This window comes from Eumetopias jubatus, unplaced genomic scaffold (genome assembly GCF_037043125.1).
Source record: "Eumetopias jubatus isolate StellerSeaLion01/CBP00866 unplaced genomic scaffold, mEumJub1_p1.0 scaffold_12, whole genome shotgun sequence".
NCBI lineage: Eukaryota > Metazoa > Chordata > Mammalia > Carnivora > Otariidae > Eumetopias > Eumetopias jubatus.
In genome coordinates, this window is record NW_028274818.1 from 35,669,211 (window position 1) to 35,691,678 (window position 22,468).

A 22,468-nucleotide genomic window follows, 5' to 3' on the forward strand; every position below is an offset into this window, starting at 1 on the left:
CCTAAATCCTGAGTTTGAGAGGGTGAATTCCTAGAGGTGGGTGCACAAATGCTGTCCTGTCCAAGATTTGTCATCTCTAAGTAGGGTGTGAAGGGCATGAGCATTATTCACTCGGAATAAATGTGTGCCAGGCATATTTCTAGGCGCCGGCGATATTACAACGTACAAAATTGACAAAAACCCCACTTTCACGGTGCTCAAGTTCGAGGAATTCAGTTTTCTGACTTCACATGAGAAAGGAGCAGAGAGGCAGAAGCTTTTCAGTCAGGCCAGTAAGAAAGTGTTATTTCACTGAAGGGTTAACACCTCTAAACTGCCAGCTATAGGGTAATTTTTTGAGAAAGCTCATCTGAGGAAATGGCCCAAATGTATTGCTACGTGGGCAGGACAGAGGCAAAGGGAACTGTGGGCTCCTATACTGGAGGTTTCACTCCTGGCTCTACCTTGGTGGTATCTTCAGAAGGTGAAAATAGACAAGTATGGAGTAAAGATGGGGCCAGCCTGGAAGGAGGATCAGTGTGTGGGAGCTCCCAGGCTAACACTGGCTCTTAGCTCAGAGGGAGTCAGAAGCAGAGACGAGAAACTAATTTTAGGATATTTTCCTTCCCAGTATTTATTTTATTGTCCCATGGTCGTTAGCAATAAATCTGTAAAATGAAAGACTTATTTAGTTCATTCATTTATTCTAACAACAAATACAGTTGACCCTTGAACAACGCAGGTGGTAGGAGGTGACCCACACAGTAGAAACCCCGAATATAACTTTTAACTCCCCCAAAACTTTACTAATAGCCTTCTATTGGCCAGAAGCCTTTCCAATAATATAAACAGTGAACACATATTTTTGTTTACAGCAACATTATATACTGTATTCTTACAATAAAGTAATCTAGAGGAAAAAAATGCTAAAAAAAATCAGAAAATACATTTATCATACTGTACTATGCTTATCAAAAAACAATCTGAGTACAAGTGGGCCTATGCAGTTCAAACCTGTGTTGTTCAAGGATCAGTTCTATTTGAGAACATAGTATGTACCAGACACTGGCAACGGAGTCCAAGACAAACAGTCCCTACCTTCAGAGAGTTTGTAGTCACATAGGACACAGATGCTGAGCAATTACAGGGAATTGATTATTTTGAAAAAAGAAGTATAGGATGATAGGGGAACATATACATGTAACCGGAGACCTAATTATATGGGGAAGGAATAAGCCCAGACCCAACACTTGCCCTCCCAATTTACCTATAGTGTTTTGTTTCGTTTAACTTTGAGCTAATCCAGTTTGGCGGGGTGGACAGAGAACAAAAAGAAGAGCTAGTGACACCATCTAATTCCCCTTCCTCTCTTAAACAAGGTGGAGGCAAGAAAGTAGACCACGCCAAGAGAGTGTGTGGTGTAGCCACCAAAGGAAGTAACAGTCTCCAAGAAAGAAAGGGCACCTGGTATCTATCTATCCATCAGGACCAGAGAAGGAACACTGAGGGAGATCAGTGAACAGCCCTGCATGCATTCACCCAGCTTTCTTTTTTTAAAGATGTATTACTATTTGAAAGAGAGAGCGAGCAAGTGAGTGGGGGAGGTCAGGTGGGGAGTGGGCAGAGGAAGAAGGAAAAAGAGAATCTCAAGCAGACTCCCCACTGAGCGTGGAGCCCAATGTGGGGCTCAATGTCATGACCCTGAGGTCATGACCTGAGCTGAAATCAAGAGTCCAACACTTAATCAACTGAACCACCCAAGCGCTCCTCTCCCAGGATTCTGAAAACGATAAAAAAAACATGGAAGAAACTGGGCTCTCTGGTTAAGACTACATAAAACCACTCATCCACTCCTCTGGCATCTTTGTAAACTTTTCATTACAGTCACATACAACAAGTTTGATCCTTCTCGGCCCTTCAGAACAATCTTCATCACCTTTTGCCAGCTCATATTATCTGGGTCCCCATCCAGATGGAGAGCCTGGCTATTAGCCTCACACAGCATGAGGGAAAAGGACTACCCAGATCTAGCAGTTGTCCTCCCAATTTACCTAACAGTGGGTTCTTTTTAACTTTGAGCTGTGCAGTTACAGAGTTAGCCAGACACCAAAACCAAATCCTTCACATTACCCACTCAACAAAATGACCAAAAAATACAAAGTTTCTATACCTTGCGTGTTTCCTGGTCTCTAGAAGCCCAACTTCTGCTCATAGCTACACCTGACATTTACTCAGATTTCTCTTGGTCATACTTTAGTAACAGCAGATCCCATTACGTCCCTTAGAGACCCTAAAACCACAGCTTCAGCATTCTAAGTAAGTCCCACTGCCACCTGTAACTGAACTGAGCTTATAGCTTTCGAAGCTACCTGACTTTTTGGCTAGCTCAACTTCAGTAGCAAGTAGGGGATGGCCTAGTTTAAGGGTAGCACACTAGACATGGGTTTTCTTATAACAGCCTGGCACAGAGAGGCATCAGTATTCAAGAGCATTAGGGGCCTGCAATCAGAGATTAACATCTTGCTTTCCATTTAGGTCTTGGAGTTTAAATTATACTTTTTTTTTTTTTTAAGGTTGGGGGTAGGGCAAAAAGATCAGCAAAAGTTAATAGATAAGACCAGTTTGTGGAAGCCATAGCTACAATGTTCTACACCACTCTTCACCTGAGTAGTCCACACCCAGCTACCTCCACAAGAAGGGAGACAAGCCGGTTTGGGCCAGATGAGCCTTTTACAGAAGAGCACTGCCCCATTCTCCTTCACCCTGAACACCCCCATTTTTTCAAATGCAAAAAATCCAAATGATAGTAAGACTGTAAAAGTTTCCAAACAAGAAGGAACTGTTGCTTTTTTAGTCAGGAGTTTGTCCTAGATGCTCAGCTCTTCCTCAAAGAATTAGAAAAAGAGCTCTATCCTCTCTGAAAGGTACCACTGAGTCATACTCTCATCTACCACACATACAGTGTTATTTGAGTGGTGGCAAGGTAAACACCTGACAACAAACTGTGCAGAATCCCTAGGCCTTCTGTTGACAGATTCCCTTAAGGAGTCCAGTTTATGAGCTTTTACTCCACAGACCAGGTGATTTTCAGACTTTGGCACCTATTTCTATTTAGATATCAAGCTTGGTTCCTAAGCAACCAGCCAGCTCCCCTCCCTCTCACTTACCCCGTTAGGGAGCCAGCTTACTATACTAGCAGAACAGGTCAAACGGAGATCAATCTTGGACAAATCAGTGCTTGAGGGAACTTTAATGAAAGCAAGAAAAAAATGTGGTGCAAGAACAATGCAGAAGGGTTCTGTTCCAGGCAGTTCTGCCTTGTACAAGTAGAATGAAGTCATCAGGTCAGAGTTTTCATTGGCATTATTTCAGGCATTATTCCCACCCCTTCATTTTACATTAATGAATCTGAAGCCTAGAGGTTAAATGACTTGGTGGTTCAAAGTCACACCACTGAAGCAAAGCTGCAGCTAGAACGCTGCTGTCCAAAGTCCCAGGCCCTCTACTACATTATACTAACACTGCGAGGTTAAAAAAGAAAGGGGGAATAAGAAGGGTGATTTTTCCATAAATTAAATCAACTTTAAAAGCCAGGCATATGTGGAGAATTGGAGGCCACTAACAGAAAGAAGAAGTTTAAAAGCTGGTTAAATCTGAGTAATAAAAAATACCAATATGTACAATTCGTAAAAAAGATGGCATTCATGATTACTGGGCTGGCAGGGCAGGGGGTAGTTGCATGCTGGGGGTGGGCTGCATGGGCTGCCAGCTTTCCTGGGTTTGGAGGATGCGGTACAGCTGCTTCAGTTGAGCAACGATGTTATCTTTGATGTCTGGAGTTGAGATCTGCAGGCGGACACTGCCACTGTCAAAGGACCGCGTAAAATCACCAGAAAACATCTCGTAGATCATCCGAGCTACCACTGGAATGACCTGTTTAGGACACAGAGTACACAGGTATCCACTGAAGAGAAGGTATTTTTAAATAGCAGGAGGGACTCAAGATGATAGAAGGGACCAGTGAGGCCCTGGGGAAGCCCCCAACCCTTATGTCTAGGTACAGGGTATATGCCTTCTTCTCTCTGGACCATCCTGCTAAGGTTCACTCTAGCACTTGGTTCAAATGAAGGTGAAGAACCTATATATCTCATCACATCACATGTCTAAATAAACAGCTGCTTATTTAGTAAGACTTTTACCCACATTTCATCTGTTGACTATCTTTTTTACAAATCCAGGGACCAAACCCAAGTGGTCTTGCTGCCACTTACTAGAATAAGGTTACATTCTTAAAAGTAACTCAAAAGGTTTTTCTAAAAGAGCTGGAAAAGACCATATACTGTTAGGTTTCAGCAAGACTCTAATGTCAGTAAGAGAAAGCAAGGTAAAGTCTTCACTAAACCAGTCATCCACTTCGAGGACCCTGTGTGCTCCAGCTTGGTCCTATTTTGATAGGACCTACTTGGTTCTTACAATAAACAAAGCTTGAGTCTGCTATTCTATCTGATGGGAATAAAATGCAGATAGGCTGATGGATCTTTGCTCAGCATAACCCTAGTCCTAGGGGCCAAAGCACTGGTGAAAAGGCAAAGAGTTGTTGACACATCCTTATATCCTCACCTGAACCAAGATGAGTTTTCTTTCCAGGGGTTTCCCATCTGGCCATTCTTCCCCAAAGCATAAGTAGATCTCAAATGGTGGCTGCTTCTCTATCTGTCCTTTCTGGTGGGCAATGAGATCTGTAGAAGGTGGAAGAGCAAGTTTGGTGTACTGGGCCATTCCATATCCACTCAGTAAATACCATCTTCTATGCTGTCTAATATGGTGGTCACTAGCCACATGTGGCTATTACATTTAAATTAATTAAAATTAATTAGTTCCTTAGTCATATGAGTCACATTTATGTGCTCAACTGTCCCATGTGGGCTATTGTGGACAACACAAATAGAGAACACTTTTACCATTTCAGAGGGTTCTATTGGACATCACTAAACTGGACCTGGGGTTCAAATTATACTATAAAATCCACATTTCAGCGTTCTCCCTAAATTTGTCTGCTTGAATTTGCCATTCAGATATTTCCCAAATGAGAAGAGTATGTTTTGCTAATTATGATAAAGTCAACATCCAAAGTTAAGGTGGCATTTGGTGGTAATGACAAGGCTGTCTCCCTCTTCTGCCACTAAAGGAGCCACAGCCAACCTAAAAATAGCTTCCAAGTACATAGCTTTGGAGTGGAATGCCCTTCTTTGTTGCCCAGGCCACTTTCATTTCTCAGACCTAAGGTCCTTGGGGCACCTGGGTGGTTCAATCATTAAGCGTCTGCCTTCCACTCAGGTCATGGTCCCAGGGTCCTGGGATCGAGCCCCACATAGGGCTCCCTGCTTGGCAGGAAGCCTGCTTCTCCCTCTCCCACTCCTCCTGTTTGTGTTCCCTCTCTCACTGTCTTTCTCTCTGTCAAATAAATAAATAAAATCTTAAAAAAAAAAAGAACTAAGCTTCTCTTCTACCTTCACTTCCTCCAGGAGTTTTTTGTTAAGATCTTTGCAGAGCCAGGAGAGGGGGTAGGGAAGGTGGTAAACCTACTTCCGGGAAGTTCCCAACCACCAACCTTCTGAAAAAAGACTTACCACTAAGGAACGTTTCCAGGCAAAATAGTTTGACCTTCTTTTGTCTCTCAATCAGGTTGGGGGCAACAAGTGATGGGGCACATGGCCCAGACCAGTACACCTTACACTGGCACAGCCTGATGGCATAAATGGCATGACCGCTGACCTCCAGGATCAGTCCTCTGTCCATGACGTCTAGCAGCTTACTGGTGAACAGCTTCTGCTTCTCATTGGTGATATGCTCTGGACCTGGGAACTTGACCTGTTCCAGGCTGACAGGACCAAAGAGCTCCTCTTGGTCAGGCATGGGACCCAGGTCCCCATAGAAGAGCCGGCAGCCCTGGGGGTTGCTCACGGTCATGGTCTGCCCATATTCCTTCCCACGGTACTGAAACTTGATGTCCAGGTCAGTCACTGCAAGGTGAGAGAGGTCAGTGAGAGTCCTGCTCTAATACACTGCCTATCTATCCCTGAGACTCATGCCAGTCCATCGAGATCAAGCCACCTTTCAACCAGCATTCAGGAAGTTCACTACCACAGTTACCCTTCCTGCAACAAAGGAAGACATCATCCTATCCCTGGAATATTCACTCAAAAGGCTGCCTTAAAAGCAGACAGTTCAAGGTCCATGTATGCTATCTCTGTTTAATCATTATACCCTAAGGGCTAGAATTTCTCCAAGCAAACTTCTGGGTCAAGTCTCCTCATTTATACTGACTGAGTCTTCTGGGTGCCTGGGTGGCTCAGTCGTTAAGCGTCTGTCTTCGGCTCAGGTCAGGGTCCCAGGGTCCTGGGATCAAACCCCGCATCGGGCTCCCTGCTCGGCGGGAAGCCTGCTCTCCCTCTCCCACTCCTCCTGCTTGTGTTCCTGCTCTCTCTATCTCTGTCTCTGTCAAATAAATAAAATCATTAAAAAAAAAATACTGACTGAGTCTTCACAGTAGTAGGCATTGGAAGAAGCTAAAGACTAAGGTATCTGGTTTCTGTCTCATTTTTGGCTCATTTTTAAAGAAACCAGAATAAGAAAAAAATACCAAGCCATCTTGTCTTTCTGAAATATGACACACATGAGCACACTCTGTGGATCTGTTCTAATAATTTACCATAAAAGGACACAGTTCATGGCAGAGTAAATTTTCACTCATCAAGCCTCAATTAACCCTATAGGTCTTATCAAAGCTATTAGCCTCTTAGACAAAATACTAGCCCTCACATCCCCACCCCCCACCCCAGCCACACTACCACCATGTGTACTGTGAAAGGGAGATGGGGCAGTGACATTGATTCTTCATTGAGATCAATTTGTGTTCAATTCAGAAAGATTTTCTCCCTTCCAAAAGCCCCTCAAAATCCAAGAACCTTCTTGATCAAATCCATGGTCATTAATCTTCCTATCCCTCAACTGGCCTTATGCCCAGATCCCCTAACCAAAGTGATTAAACCAGGCTTTCCACCCACATAAGAGGTGTGTAACCTCGAGCTGCAACTGATCAGAGCATCCCCATGGGCAGATAAATATGAACTAATGTTTCTTTACTTCTTCCCTGATGACTCATTGGCCAGCCAGGAACCAGACACAGAGGCTGCCTACATGGCAAAGAAATGGAGGCAGAAGGTAGGGTGGGGAAGGGACTATAATAGGAGCTGAAGACCCAGCTAGAAACATCAAGTCTCACTTACTTGGGAGAGAGCTGATCCACAGCTCTGGAGAGCTATAGAAGGGCTGTATAGGTGCCTGGGGTACATCTATTTCCAGAGGTTCAGTTTTGGGCCACACTGCTTCAGGGCTGCAGTTGCCCACACTGGCTGGTGCCATGGGAGAACCTAGAACAGAAAGATGTGGGTGAGCAGGCAGGGGGGCACCACATATGTATATCACCTGGTCTGGGGCTCTAAAACGTTAACAAGGTCAACAGATGAGAGTCAAACACTGGACTATGACTCAGTGTGGCAGCCCATCAATGATTCCCACAATTAACACAATAAGAAATACAGTTCCCCTACTTCTACTTCCTAATCGTATTAGTTCTCCCATAAACTCATAGTTCTGAAGATGTGCATTTGCTGAAGATTACCAGACATGTGAGTTTTCTCCGCAGTTAAATTAGAATGAGCATGGATGAAAGGTTCCCTGTTGCAGATTTTCACCCCAGCAATTACATAGGAGTTGACTGTCTTCTATAAAATGAACTCAATTGAATTAGCTGATTAGCTTTGAGTGTTTACAAATTCCATTAAAAACGTACTTTCACATGCACAAAGCATCTGGAAGGATACCCAAAAATATGAAAGGATCGGTTTCTTCCAGGGAAACCGAACAGGGGGCTCAGAGACAGGAAGGAAGGAAAACCCTTCAGTTGATTATCTTTTTGTACCATTACGAATTTTAAACCATATAAGACCAATATTTATTAAAAAGAATGCAATTAAAGCTTTTAAGAAAGAAAATGAAATACCCATCCTATTTTCTTGCTATTCTCAAAGTTGGTTCACTCCAAAGTCTACAGATTTCTCCTCCTAGCCTCACCTCTTAGGCATCTATCCTTCAACAACTCTTCTTCCTCTGCCCCAACAGCTCTGAAATCATAGAAGTTAATGTTTCTTTGACCCTTCGTGCAAAAGTCTGGTTAAATCTATGTACCCATTTTACTTTTTTTTTTTTTTCAAGATTTATTTATTTGAGAAAGAGCAAGTGCACAAATGGGGGAGGGGCAAAGGGAGAGAGAGAGAGTGGATCCTCAAGCAGACCCCCCACTGAGCAGGGAGCCCAACTTGGGGCTCAATCCCAGGACCCTGAGATCATGACCTGAGTGGAAATCAAGAGTTGGACATCCAACCGACTAAGCCACCCAGGCGCCCCTACTTTTTAAATAGATGTCCCACATCTTCCCAAAAAGAATCCAAAGCAACTCCTAACATAAGGCCACACAACATTTGCTTTAGTAAAATATGAACAGAAATAGGAAATCAGGATCCTGGAAATAGGTTGCATCCTTTTTTTTTGTTTTAAAGATTTTATTTATTTATTCGACAGAGAGACAGCACAAGCAGGCAGAGTGGCAGGCAGAGGGAGAGGGAGAAGCAGGCTCTCCGCTGAGCAGGGAGCCGGACGTGGGGCTCGACCCCAGGACCCTGGGATCATGACCTGAGCTGAAGGCAGCCGCTTAACCAACTGAGCCACCCAGGCGCCCCGGTTGCATCCTTTTAAGGGGTGAAAACAACAGAATGAGTCAGCCAAGGATTTGGGAAAGGATCTCATATTTCCAGATAACCAACTCAAATCATTAAGTGGGAATGTAGCATGTGGCAATATTGACCTGAAAGAGCTCAATGTTATTTTTCTTTACTCATCACTTGGTTGTAAAGATATAAATGGTAGGTTAAGTGAAGGAGGGAAGTGGACAGATAATAAGAGTCATTTCCTGATTCTCAAAGGTAAGGGAATCACCTAAAGTAGGGGACTCCAAAATCCCAAAGGAATCATCTTGATAAATTTTCTAAGTGGCACAAGGACCTCATCTGACCCATAGCAGCGTGATGGAACTAGAAACACAGTGACGAGCTTCTCAACTAAATGCATGGCATTAGACTAGGAGCATTTCAGTGAACAGTTCAAGTGAAGACGCTGAAGAGCACTTCACCTTGTGTTTGAGCATCCTCCAAATGTGCGCTGGAAGAGTCAGTACCTGCTCTGTCACAGTGATCTTCCAACCTCTCAGCTCATTTTTCCTAGGAAGCTGAATTCAAAAAGTCCATAAAAGCAAAAAGTCTCTTGCAGATAACTTCTACCAAAGCCTAGTATTAAGAGCTGTAGAAACCACCAGTTTCCCATGACCTAGCCTTAGCAGAGTAGATCCTGCTAAGAAAGTGACACAAAATTTATACCAAGGGAAATAGTGGAAGAGTTTGCCTATAATTCGTCAAAATGATATCTACACTTGGCCTCAAGGAAATCAGTGAAATTTGTAACAACTGATGCTTTGTATGTGGGATTGAGAAGGAATTTGTTTAATTTCTCAGAATTATCTGTAAGATTCAGAAGATGTTCTCTATGCCTGGTAGCTGCCCACTGGGATAACTGGGCCAGCAGAGTTCCCCTGTCTGTGACCCCTACTTGCTAATAGACCAGCAGCTTGGCCACAGGGCCTTGTCACTGCCCCCAGTGCAGCGGGGGCTAAGCGGGGGCCAGTAGTTGTTAAGTCAAAGCCCATTCCATCCTCTTCATTCTTCTGTACCACCTACCACCCCCACTCACCATTGATGTTCAGGAAGGGGAAGGTGTCCTGGATGGGAACATGGTGCTGTGACTGATCAAGCTCATCTTCCTCATCTTCTTCATCTACATCATTATCCTTCTCATCCCAAGGAGCAGATCCAGTGGATCCTAACCGAGAAACAGACACATGATCCCTCGAGTGAGCCACTGGGGTTGCACTGTCATCTTCGCAGCTGCTCCAGTGTATATGCTAGGTACTACCAGTACGGAGGCTCCTGGGGTTCAGTGTGCACCCCTAATGCCCTAGCCAAAAAGAGTGAGAACCAAAGGTATATGAACCTCTGGCTCTCTAACTCCTCCTACTGAGCTCTAATGTAAACTCTCTTCCCCTCCCCTACCCAGGAGCTGCAGACCCTATCCCCTTTCCTAGAAATCTCTTAATTCCCACTTTAAACCTCTTGCCACACCTCAGCATCCCTTTTAAGGACTCAAGGACACCAACTTTTCCCCTTTGTAAGCTTAATGTGAGGACAGACCCTTCTCTCTGGGCAGGGCCTCACTAGATCCATTGGAGGACAAGTCTAAATTTTCCGGTTCTTGGTACTTGCTGAGCATTGGGTAAATAGGAGGATCAGGTGGTATTCTCTTAGGAAAAGTATCCTACAAATTAAATAATCACTCACCCAACATTTACAAAGGGAACTTAATAGCTTTTAAATGTCATGTCAATTGAGTCTTACAATAGTCTTTAAAGTAGGCAGGAAAGATGAGAGCCCAGATTTTACCACTGAAGAAACTGAGGCTCAAAGGTCAAATGACTTGATTCCATGTCCCACAAGGAGCAAAGTGATCAGAGCCAGGTTCAGAACTCAAACCTCCTAAGTTTTAATTCCTCCATCTTTGAAACTACCTGTTTCGAAGCGTTGAGTCTCAAGGGAAGCTCTACCTACAGTAGGACTCTATACTCCCTGTGCTTTCTCATGCTTCAAGCAGTCACGCCAGTAACTATTCCCCTAAATGAACAAGAAGATTTTGCTGACTTTAGATCTTTTGTTCTATGGGTCCTTCCTAGGGAAAGGCTTTCTTGCTTTATAACTAAACTTTGTAAGCGATATTCAAGTCAACTATCTCTTTAAAAGTCCAGCCCAGAACCTGGCTTACTGTCCACCTGTCCCGCCAGCAGCTGGGGCCTCACCTGGGTTAATGATTGATCCCTGAGGCTGCGGGATGTCACACACTTGGTAGATCTTCACCGGGTTCATGGGTACTTCCTTGGTGCCATCGTACATCAGGTTGAATTCCCTGCTCTTGTTGAGAGCACAGCGGAGCTGCGCCTTCCATTTAGCTGGGTCAGGGTCATCCACCCCTTCCTGGTACTTCCCTGTCTCCACAGCCCAGGCCTGAGGAACAGGAAACCGCAGTGAATGCCTGCCGTTGCCCAGAAACACTGCCAAGTGTGTGCACCCTCTCATACACACATGCGTGTACACCCCTGCCTGACTGCCCTGCCATCCGGATCCCCACTTACAGAGCCTGCAGCAAGAAGCACCACCCTCAGGACCAGGCCAGGTAGGGCCTGAGGGAAATTAAGCCATATGCAAACACAAACTTTTGAAAGGAGGAGCCGTATCTCACCTGTTGGTGCCAGCACCACCTGTCAAGAGTGGCTATAATTAGGGTTGGAAATAAAGAAAAGTCTGGAAATCCACATATTTAATTTTTGACTCCCCAAAACTTAACTATCTTACTGGTAGCAGTTGATTAACACGTATTTTGTATTATAGACTATATTCTTACAATAAAGCAAGCTAAAGAAAATCATAAGAAAGAGAAAATATAATTTATAGTACTGTATTTATTGAAAAAAAAAATCTGCACATAAGTAGACTGGTGCAGGGGTGCCTGGCTGGCTCAGTCAGAAAAGCATGCGGCTCTTGATCTCCAGGTCGTGAGTTCGGGCCCCACGTTGGGTGTAGAGATTACTTAAATAAATAAGCTTAAAAAAAATAAAGAAAGAAGTGAACCCATGCAGTTCCAACTCATGTTGTTCAAGCATCCACTGTATACACCACAATGCTAATGGTAACTTTGGATAGCAGGATTTCAGGTAAATTTTTTATTTTGGCTTGTTTTTGGCATTAATTACTTATGTTATAAGACAAAGGGAGCTGGCATGTGATATGAAGAATTTGGCCTTGCTGTTCCCTCCCCAGACATTCTTCAATCTGATGCATAAATAATTGTAGAAAACAAGTGCCCCTAGGAGTAACAGCCTGTACAGGGGCAAGGTAGCGTACTCTGGGAGTTCAGTTGGAGGCGGAGGGCCTCATTCAGGTGGCCCCATGTCTGAGTAAACCCACACCCCCTGCCCTTCCCTAGTTCCTCAAAGTCCCACTTCATTGGAAATACTTTGCTGCAAACACCAGGGGCTGGTGGCATGAGCTAAAACCTTTGGCTCCTCCTTGCTGGTTTTCAGTTTCTGGGTCCCAAAGCATGTATGTTTCTGCTCATGGGATATCCACTCTCCCCCACTGCTAACATATTCTCAGATCTCTGTGCTTCTTCAGGATGTTATGTTCTGACGCAGAAAAGGGGGATGTCATTAGCAGAGTCCTCAAGACCAGGAAGCACACCCCAGCCTGTTCACACAGACAGGGCACGTGTCCAATCCCAACTCCCTGCCTCTGCTTCTGACCTCAAGCTGAAATGGAAATTTTCCACCCCATCCTTTGAGATCTCTGATCTCCCTCAGTCACTCCCCCGTCAGAGCCTGATGATCATGGATTCAAATCCTTCTCTTCTAATTCAGGCTCACTTCTTACCATCTCCTCAGAATTGGGGGCACCTGCATTTGTTTTGCAGTATAGGATGCAGAGGTCTGATAGAGGGGTGCTGCCTGAGATGGCTGTTCTAGAAAAAATACAATTCACTGGGTCCCTCCAGGGGATTCCGATGCCACTGGTACACAGTATCTGAGAAGCACATCTCCAGTTGTGCCTGGTGGTACCTGACTGCTACCTCACCACATTTTACCCTGTTTATTTGATTCCCTGTGGCCACTCCCACTCTAGCCCCACCCAGCTGGCTTGGGCTGTGCTGACTTTGGCACAGGTCTACAGAGTTCCTTGGCTCCCTAAATCCCTTCCCCTCCACGGAGAGCAGCCAGACTAAGCCAAAACCACAGCCCCAGCCTTCTTGCTCACAACACAGCCATTGCTCCTCAGGGCCCACTCAGACGGTGCAGAGGGCCCAAGGCTGATGCGGCAGAGGGTAGTACCCACCACGTGGCAATCATTGTGATTTATAAATGTGACTTACTCAGACCCATTCTGAGCCTTGCTTCTGACACTCAGGTCACTGTGCAGGTCCCTACTCCTCCTCCAGAAATGGAAGTAACCTCTGTATTTTAATGGTAATTCACTAGTCCCTCCCCACACATTATTTCACTCAATTCTCACAACAATCCTGTGAGGCAGGCAAGACTGGTTTCATCCCCATTTTACTGAAGGGGAAGCTAAAGCCCAAAGAGATTACGTGACTTGCTCAAGACCATACATGCCATTGATAGCGGTAGGATTTGAACCAGGTCTTCCAATTCCTCGTCAGAATTGGGTATATGGTAATCGGGAGCAGATAGGCTTGGGTTCAAATTCTGGCCACACCCCTTATTGGCTGCCTGATTTGGGCAAGTTGTTTAGCCCCTTGGAGACTCGACCTCTGCATCTACACATGAGAGTAATACCTCCCTTACAGAGTTGCTGAGAATTAAATGAGATAATGGACAGGGGATACAGAGTAGGCACCCATTTAACGCTAGTGCCCCCCTGTCCCCTTCCCACCCCCACATATCCTACCCAAGGCCTGTCAGAGCTTGGGATCTGTGAAAGCACCCTCACTCTTCTCCTGACTTCCAAGGCCCTCCCTTAGCATTCTGCAAACAGAGATACAGATATAAATAAGACAAGCTTTCTGCAGCCACCTTTTTCTCAAGCCCTGAACACATAGATCACTCTCCTGCGTCGGGCTTTCAGGAACCTACCTCTTCCGCCATGGCGAGCCACCCCCAGCCACCAATGGCAAATCCAGTTTCAAACCAAGGCCACAACCAAAGGCCAACCGGGCCAGGTCAGGCCCATTCCCCTCTCGATGCCAACTTCAGTAATTGGGGCTGGTTTACAGATGTTTTCCCTATCATTTCCATATCATTATTTTTTAAATTAAAAGTGCTCATTTACTGTCTTTCTCAGTGCTCTCAGGCCAATTTTCCCTCTACCTCTTGTATTCTATCTATACCTGATATAATTGAGTTGGGTGGGAAACATCTCTAGGATGGCTCTCCTTTGAGGGGTGAACCCACTTCTTCTGATCCAATCTCAGCAAGAACCTGGGGCCATCAATCTTGAGAGGTCCAGGGTAGGGACTGGATTTCACTTCTGACTTCCAGCTTATAGAGGGAAGAAAAGGCTAAACTCACTTCTCCATGTCGTGGGGATGCAGGAACTAAAGCAACTCATGAGATGGAAGGCTGACCAGCACAGAGAAGTTGGTCTGAAGCAGAGGCACAGGGTCCAGAGTTATAAACCACATAACACCCCTCCCCATGACCAGCTTCCCACCTACTTCTGTCTTAAAGCCAAGCTTTGGCCGCATTAAATTTTGTAAAATGCCATCTGATTAAACCTTGTTTTCATTTAAGTAAAACAACTGTCACATCAGAGCTACTTTTTATTTAGAAAAAATACTTGTATAATCAAAACTTGTACTAAATCGCCATTAATTTTTAAGCAGAGGTTATGGATAGGGCAAGATATTTTAATATCAAAAGAACACCTTCCAGAGGGCCCTCTATGCCCATCCTACAGGCTATGTTAGGAACCTGCTAACACTCAGTAGTTCTGTCCTGGTCTGAAGAGTCATTCCCAGGCCCAAGCACCTCTCTTCATAGCAAGAGCCCTGAGTGAATGAAGAGCAAGAGTCATTTGCTGACCCTAGGGAGCTTTTGGAACAACAACCACACCAATACAATCACTTGCAGTTTAGCCAACTGCCCCTGGGATCTTTTGGGATGTGAATTGAGTACCTTCAACCAATGGGAAAGAATAAACAGACTCAAACATTATAGACGTGCCCCAGCAAGAGAAATTACTATGCCTAAGTTTGGGCACCCCCTTCATAAACATTCTCTCTGATGCATCAGCATTTTGGATCTATTGTATTCCTCATGCCAAAATAGAAAACAGAACAAAACAACAACAACCAAAAAACCCAGAAAGCTCTGACAGAACTGGAAAACATTTTAAGTCAGATGGTGGAAGAAGTCCTTTACCTTGAAAATGGTATTTTCCTCCTCTTGTTGGGGGCTATGCCGGGTAGCATGTTTCCAGGGAATCTGGAAGCGTTTGGAGTCCCTGTGTAGCCAGATGAGCCCAGGGTACAGGCCACTATCCACCTGGGCCACCAGCCAGGGCTTCAGCCGAACTCTGCGGGGGTGGAGGGCCATGATCTGTGGGGGGTTATGGGGGAGGGTAAAGAGTAGGGAGAGCAGGAGAATTAGGCCAGCCTCTGGGAACTTTTCCCAGCCACTGTTCCCGTATGATAGAGCTACAGTTTCATTAGATTACAGCAAAGAAACTAAATATGGGAATAAACTGTGCCAGGTGGGGAAGAAAAGAAAAGAGGTTAAAAGGTTCTTTTGATTCTTATTCCAAAGCCATTTATTCTTCATGTTCTAGCCAAATCAGACTTATCATGTAAGTAGATCACATTTCTTCTATTTAAATCCTGAAGCAGAAAAATTAAAAAAAGATGACATCATCCCTGCTGGAACACAGTCCTTCCTGAAGAACCAAGGGCTTTGAGAAAGAAGTGAAATTGCTCTTTTCAATCTCATCTCAGGAGACGGGAGGGAAAAAAGTTATGGAAACAGCAAAGACAGGGGCAAGAATTTGAAGCACACTTTCTTTTAGACAAGACAACTAAAGGTGATCGGGAATGTTTTAGTTAAGAAATGGCACCATCGTGGTGAGAGAGAAGGAGGCAAGGGGTGGGTCCTGGTTCCAAAGTCCTCACTTACAGAGATGAGCAAGCAGTGTATCCACGGGGATCCGAAGAGCTGGGCCTCAAGTCAGCTCTCCTTGCTCTGGGCCAGCCAAAGACTCTGTACCAAGAAAAAGGGGTCTTGAGTTGGTTATCCACAAGACAATCCAGTGGCTGGGAGAAGTCTTGGGAACAGGGGAGACAGAGGCTCTAAGGACCCTTGTTGCAAAGTCCAGGAACCCCAGAATTATCAAATGCTACGGCTCCTCACCCTAGACTGCTAAAAACAATCATAAGACAAGCTCTGCTCTGCTCAGATGGCCTCCTCCACCTGGGTCTGTTTATCTCCCCACAGAGGCTAAAGTGAACTCATTGGTTGCAGGAGCTGGCCTGGGTAAAGTCTGCAATTGATTCTCATAAAAATACAGGGACATAGCAGATAACATTCGGCAACAGCCAGCACTCACAGCAGGAAACAAAGGCCTGCCCAGATTGGGTGCCTTTAGGAAAAACTGGCCACTAGAGAATTGTTTGCCTGGGATGTTGTGTTTAGATTTTTTTTTGGTGTTCTCCTTTTACTTTGTTTTTACTTAAGGTGAGGCCTGCAAAATCGCATTCACTCAACAAATACGTGTTCATTGGCTACTGTGAATCCAGCACCCTGTGGGTGAGAAAGGGCATCGTTTTCATCAGACTCCCTGAAGAAATCCACACTGGAACTGCTCAAGCCCCACAATGGCCTGAGGAAAGGAAGATAAATAAGTCACCTTCACACCCAGGAAGGTCCCCACCTGGATCACAGTTCAGAAACCAAACCAGTCGAGTCAGCTGAAGGCTCCCACTCACAGGAGCTTAGCTGAGGGGGTGGCCCCTAACACCACTTCCTTCCCCAGCCAGACTCCCAACAGGGAAAACACAAACCCAACTAAGCTTCTGGCACTTTAAGAGCAAGGCAGGACTGGCTCTTACCTGAGCCTTCTGACCCAATTAACAAGTCCTGCAACTGAAACCTTCCCCCTGGGAACACAGCTCAACAGTGGGCAGGTGAGGGTGGCATGCAATATTCAACTGTACCCCCACCCCATCCCACCCCCATGTTCTTGGCTTTGTTTAGGTTGTTTTGTAGGGCAGCAAGTCAAGCCATCAAATGGGGGGGGCAGCATTTACCTTTTAAGGAGGAGAGAGTGCATATTCTCCTAAAGGCAAGTTCTACCTTCTCCTCCTCAGTCCCAGCCTACTGGAAAGGGGATGAAGCAAGGGAAGGACAATAGGGAAATGGGCAGCACATTGGTCAACCTCGTGAGGGACTTTTGAGGATTTCTATTGCAGTACCCATAAGTCTTGTGTCTACGTTTGTCAGACATGTGAAATCCAGTTCTTGATGGACCATGGACTTTGAAGAAAAGGGCTTATACTAGTTGATCAACAGCTTGTCAAGAAAAAATTAAAGTAACCAAGTCAACACAGAGAACTGCACATAGTGATAGGGAAGGAGAAGCAATCTCAGAGATTGATTGTTAAGATCTAGAGTCCTGGGTTCTCAGCATTCTCTCGAGATGGCACTATACATGAGCAACCCCACCCCTGCCTTCATGCCTCACCTGCATCGCTGCTAACCCTCTCTACCTTCTGAAAGCCAGCCAACATCCCCCCCACCTGCCACCCAGTAACTAGAGCTCTAAAAACCGGCAGAGAGGGAAAAGTTGGGAGCAACCAAAATAACAGAGGAAAATGGCTAATTACATATACACAGGCTGTACTATTAAGCAAACCATTAACAATGGGGTGTCTGAAGAATTTTTATTGGATTTGGGGAAATGTTTACAACATGAAGGGAGAAAATACAGCATACAATATTGACTGTATAAGTACTATCTCCATCCTGTAACATAACACGCACTTGCACATACATACATATAATTAAAAAAAGGAAAAGAAATAATACACCAATGTAACAAGACATCCATAATCGTTACCTGGTAATAGGATTATGGGTGAATTTTATACTTGTCTATATACTTCTGTATATGATTCACATTTTCCTACATTTTCCTTTTCAATTTATAATAAAACGAAAAAAAAAAAACAAAAACAAAAAAACCGGGGCGCCTGGGTGGCTCTGTCAGTTAAGCGTCTGCCTTCAGCTCAGGTCATGTTCCCAGGGTCCTGGGATCGAGCCCCGCATCGGGCTCCCTGCTCAACAGGAAGCCTGCCTCTCCCTCTGCCTGCTTCTTCCCCTGCTTGTGCTGTCTCTCTCTCTCTGTCAAATAAATAAATAAATCTTTAAAAAAAATGAAAAAAAACCAACAAGTAGTATTTTTTTAACCACAGGAAGCTAAGGCCTTTCTTGGCCACTGGAAGGTATAAAAGATGATGCCCTTCAGCTGCTGAGACCATGATACCAACGATCCTTCATACCTACATAGGCTTTACAGTTTTTTACATGCACTTTTATTTAATGTGTTTGATTTCATCCTCATGATCTGGAAGTAGTACTATTATCATCCCCATTTTATAGCTGGGTTAACTGAGACACAGAAAAGTGCCTCATCTGGGGCCTGGACCCAACACTCCTGAGTCAGAGTATGCCATAGTACTGAATCCTGCCGCAATACCCTGCCTTCCAAGTCCCTCCTTCTGCACACTAAGAGAGTAAACCAAAATACTGACAAGATCCCAGCAGCATGAAGGGCCAAGGAAGTGGTTAAGGAGGAGACTGGATGATACCCACCCCCAAACACACCTAACTCAGAGTTCTCTTTTCAAAACACTCACATCACTCAAATCTCAATGCCCACAGAACCTTAGCCCAGCTGAACTCAGCCCTGGTATCTCTAGCTGCCATCACAGTGAAATTCAAGGCCTGTGTGTCTTATAGGTATTCACCCAGCCAAAAAACAAAGATGCTAACCCACTCCCCTCACACTGGGCACGGAGCGGGGATACTTTCAACCTCCCCAAGGCACTAACCGTCCTCTCTCACACACCCATTCCAGGGAGCAGGTCCTCTATAAACACCCCCCACTACCACCTCTGCAGCCCCTGCCCAGCCTAGTTTCCAGGGACACCACTACCTCAAAGCTGAGATTCAAGATTGGGCTGCCAATGGTTTGGCTCAGAGTAAAACACACTTGCCAGGTAGTCCCGCTTTTTCCCTTCCCCTGGAGGGAACTGAAGGCCATATTCCAAGTTCCCCAATCTTACCTCTATTTAGTTTAGCCCCGCTTAAGGGTAAATTCTATGCCTCTCACCTTAATTCCCACGCCCTTCCTCCCTGCTGGATAGAAGTTGGGGGCTGGTGAGAAGGAGCTACAGGGTACTGGGTGCTGCTGCCATGCATTATGCACACATCTAACCCTAAACTACTCTCCTGGGTCAGCACCAGCCTTCACCAACTCCTACTCAAGCACCTTCTCCCTCTCCCTTCCCTGGATTCCACTTTTGACATGCACTAGGAAAGTAGGGTTGGGACAGAGATGACCCTTTTACTACAAAGCAGGCTCCCTGTAAAGAGTGGCACCCCGGGTCTCCTTCCCAGTCAGGACTGGGACACTTTCCCCATTTTTCCACACCCACCCTCCATCCCCTTCAGGCAAAGAGGGCCTCACCCCCAGAGCAACCACACCCAGCGCCACCCTCCCCAGCATCAAGCTTGGCTACTTGGAAATCCATGGGTGTCTCCCAGGCCCCAGGTAGGGGCCTGACTGCTAAACAAATTCAAGGAGAAAAAACAAACTAGCTAAAGCTCCTGACCGCCCCATCCCCATTTCCTCAAACACCCACTAGGACCAAAGGCCCGCAGGCCTGGGAAATCCCCTCTTTGGGACACTGCGCCCAGCGAGCTGGTAAGACCGGAGGGGCGGAGGCGCCGTAGCTCTAGCCTATGGTGGGGTGGGTAGGGGCCGAGAGCGGCACACTCCGGTAGGGCAGGGAGGGAAAGGGAGTAGAGAGAAGTGCGGGCTCGGGAGGGGCCCCGTGTTCCAGGACTAGGACCGCCCAGAAGCTACCTAAAGCAGGGCGACAGGCACCCAGCCCCAGAAGGTCTCCCCAAACAAACAGATGTTCTCAAGCAAGGTTCCTAACCGCACAAATTCTGGGGCGGGTGGGTCCCCACCACCCCACCCCCTTCCAAAGCTAGTGTTCAAAAGTTAGCGTCCTCACCTTTTCTCAATCCGGCGACCAGAAGTGGACGTCCCTCCGAACCACGTCCCCAGTTAAGATCACCCGTCGCCACCGCTCTTCTTCACCGGTCGGGTAAGCAACACCTGGCTTTGCGCAGGTAGTCTTGGAGCTCCGCTCCCCGTCCCGCACCGGCCCTTACCTGCCCGACCCAGGTGCGCCGAACTCACGTCACCGCCTCGCCCTGTGGACGCCGCAGTCCCCTCCGCCGTCCGGCCACGCCTCCCAGGCATGGCCACGCCCTCTCGCGTTCAGGATTGGCGGGCTGCGAGAAATAGGATACTCCGTGTTCCTGGGCGGCCCAGCGCCGCCCAGCCCCTTCCCCACCTCACTCTCCGGCTTCTAACCCCCGCTGAGAAAATTCCCAGACTCGCGTCTGGGCCTTACGCCTCGGGGCTGGTGGTCTTGGAAACTGGGAAGTCAGATCTAAAGTGGAGAGGGTGCCTCCCCTTTCCTCTTGTCCCATAGTTGCCCTGCGGTATGGAGACAGTTAACCACAAATAAGGGTTTAGAGATTCTGGGCTGGCCCCACTACCTGTGGGCCTGTTTAAGTGAGTGGGATATGAAAAAGGGACTTAGGACACTCGGTCCCTTGGAGGGAGAAGCCCTATGGCTTCCAGGGCAGGAATTCTGCCTTTATTCTGCCCCTCACCCCAGTGACTGTAAATTACTTGGCTTCTTGGTTTCACTTTTCTCGTCTATTCAAGGATATTTGCTGCCTTTTTCAGTCACTATCCGGTAATGTTTAAAAGCGTGGCCTCTGGAGCTATTAGGATTCAAATCCCAACTGCATCAGTTACTACAGACTTGGGAAAGTTTCTTAAGCTCTCTGGGCCTCAGTTTCTTATCTATACAATGAGGTAAATAATAGTACCCACCTCAAAGCGGTGTTGTGGAGATTCAATAAATTGCTTCATAAAAAGCATTTGGAACAGTACTTTGACACTTACTGAGTGATATATAAATACTTGAAATTTTTGTATAAGGATAAAAAGTATATAGACAGTGCCTCACAGAATGAGGTGACATCTCCTGTTATTACCTGAAATTCAAGGCCAACATGTCCCCTAACAGGTGTTTGATGAGAGTTCCCTCTCCTTTCCCACTACAGTGAACCCCAGTCCTTATAGAGTACATGCTTACAGTGAGCTCTGAACCAGTAAGCTGGCACTGAGCACTGAGCTGGCACAGGTAGGAAGGGGCATAAGCAGGGTACTTAGGTTTTGGAGTTTAAAGCAATGTGTGAGAGACTATGAAGGAGTGCTGTTATGGTTGAATTGTGTCCCCCCCCAAATTCAGATGTTGAAGTCCTACAGCCCCCAATACCTCAGGATCTGACCTTACTTGGACATAGAGTCTTGACAGAGGTGATCGAATTAAAATGAGGTCATTAGGATGGGCCCTAATCAACTATGACTGGGGCCCTTATTTAAAAAAGGGAAATTTGGACATAGAGGCAGACAGACACAGAGGGAAGATGATGTGAAGAGACACAGGGAGAAGACAACCATCTACAAGCCAAGGAGAGAGGCCTGGAACAGACCCTTCCCTCAGAGCCCTCAGAAGGATCCAACCTCAAGGACACCTTGATTTTGGACTTCCAGCCTGCAGAACTGTGAGACAAGACAGTTCTGTTGCTTAAGCTACCCAGACTGTGGCACTTAGTTCCATTAGCCCCGGCGGACTAATACGGGCGTGTTGGAGAACTCCAGATCGGTAATTGTGTGAACTTGATTCTCGGTGCCAGTTCGGCTTAGGGACATATCCAGCAAAGGCCTGGGAACATAGCAAGTCCCCAAGCCTGACTTAGCCAGCTTCTGGTTCAGCCACTGCTGGTGGCCACTCTTCCCTTCATGAGGGGAAGGACTCTTTCATCAACACAGCCAGCTCTTTACTGCTGATGAACTCACTGGACAAGCAGCATCTCCCATTTGGCTCAGGGCTTGGCTCTGGAGACCAAGCAAACAGTCCACTGCAGGTGTGTGTGAGGGGTGGGGGGAAGACCACCAAGGAAGCATCATTTTACAGGGAGCCAAAAGCCCTATGTCATACAAGCATGAGCCCACAAGCAGGCATTCACTTGTGCACTGGCAGAAATCCCCATAACTAAGGTGATATCTTAAAGATTTTCTTTAGAAGACACATACTTTTAAATCAGAAAATTCAAGCTGGGCGGGCCTTTCCAGTCCTCTACTCTGAGGGTAAAACTGGCTTAGAAATGTTTGTTTGACTCACACAGTATTTTAAACACCAGAGGATTTCACATAAACATCCAGATTTTCAGCATCTCTTGAAGAGTCAAATGCTCTGGACAGCCTGGCTCAGCAGTTCCATCCGACATCAGCTGCTCATTTAGATGGAATCCATATTTTAAAGTCAGGACAACCCCATCCTATTGGATTCACTCATTTACTTTAATTACCTGAGCCTGTAGGCATATGAGTTTGCA

The 22,468-nt window shown here is 46.0% G+C and overlaps 1 protein-coding gene across 2 annotated transcripts; it reads right to left on the reverse strand.

The window, feature by feature from the left end:
- Positions 1 to 660: 660 nt before the first annotated feature.
- On the reverse strand, positions 661 to 20,217 carry IRF6 (interferon regulatory factor 6). 2 transcript variants are annotated; one of them, XM_028125844.2, is made up of 9 exons: positions 20,002 to 20,217; positions 15,878 to 15,961; positions 15,131 to 15,307; positions 11,000 to 11,204; positions 9,844 to 9,972; positions 7,269 to 7,412; positions 5,610 to 6,002; positions 4,600 to 4,718; positions 661 to 3,912 (listed from the first exon to the last, which is right to left on the reverse strand). In XM_028125844.2, exons 3-9 carry the CDS (start codon positions 15,302 to 15,304, stop codon positions 3,688 to 3,690), a joined length of 1,389 nt encoding a protein of 462 aa, XP_027981645.1. In that variant the 5' UTR covers positions 15,305 to 15,307; positions 15,878 to 15,961; positions 20,002 to 20,217; the 3' UTR covers positions 661 to 3,687. The 2 variants fall into 2 exon arrangements, with proteins under 2 accessions (XP_027981645.1, XP_027981646.1); XM_028125845.2 differs by lacking the exon at positions 15,878 to 15,961.
- Between the last annotated feature and the right edge of the window lie 2,251 nt (positions 20,218 to 22,468).

What these genes read in the sequence shown, in the direction of transcription:
- IRF6 (XM_028125845.2), bottom strand. Translation starts at nt 15,304, where the DNA reads ATGGCCCTCCACCCCCGCAGAGTTCGGCTGAAGCCCTGGCTGGTGGCC. An exon ending in AGGAAAATACCATTTTCAAG is followed by an intron (nt 11,205 to 15,130) that starts GTAAAGGACTTC and finishes CCTGTTCCTCAG; the next exon opens with GCCTGGGCTGTGGAGACAGG. An exon ending in GGGATCAATCATTAACCCAG is followed by an intron (nt 9,973 to 10,999) that starts GTGAGGCCCCAG and finishes TTTCTCGGTTAG; the next exon opens with GATCCACTGGATCTGCTCCT.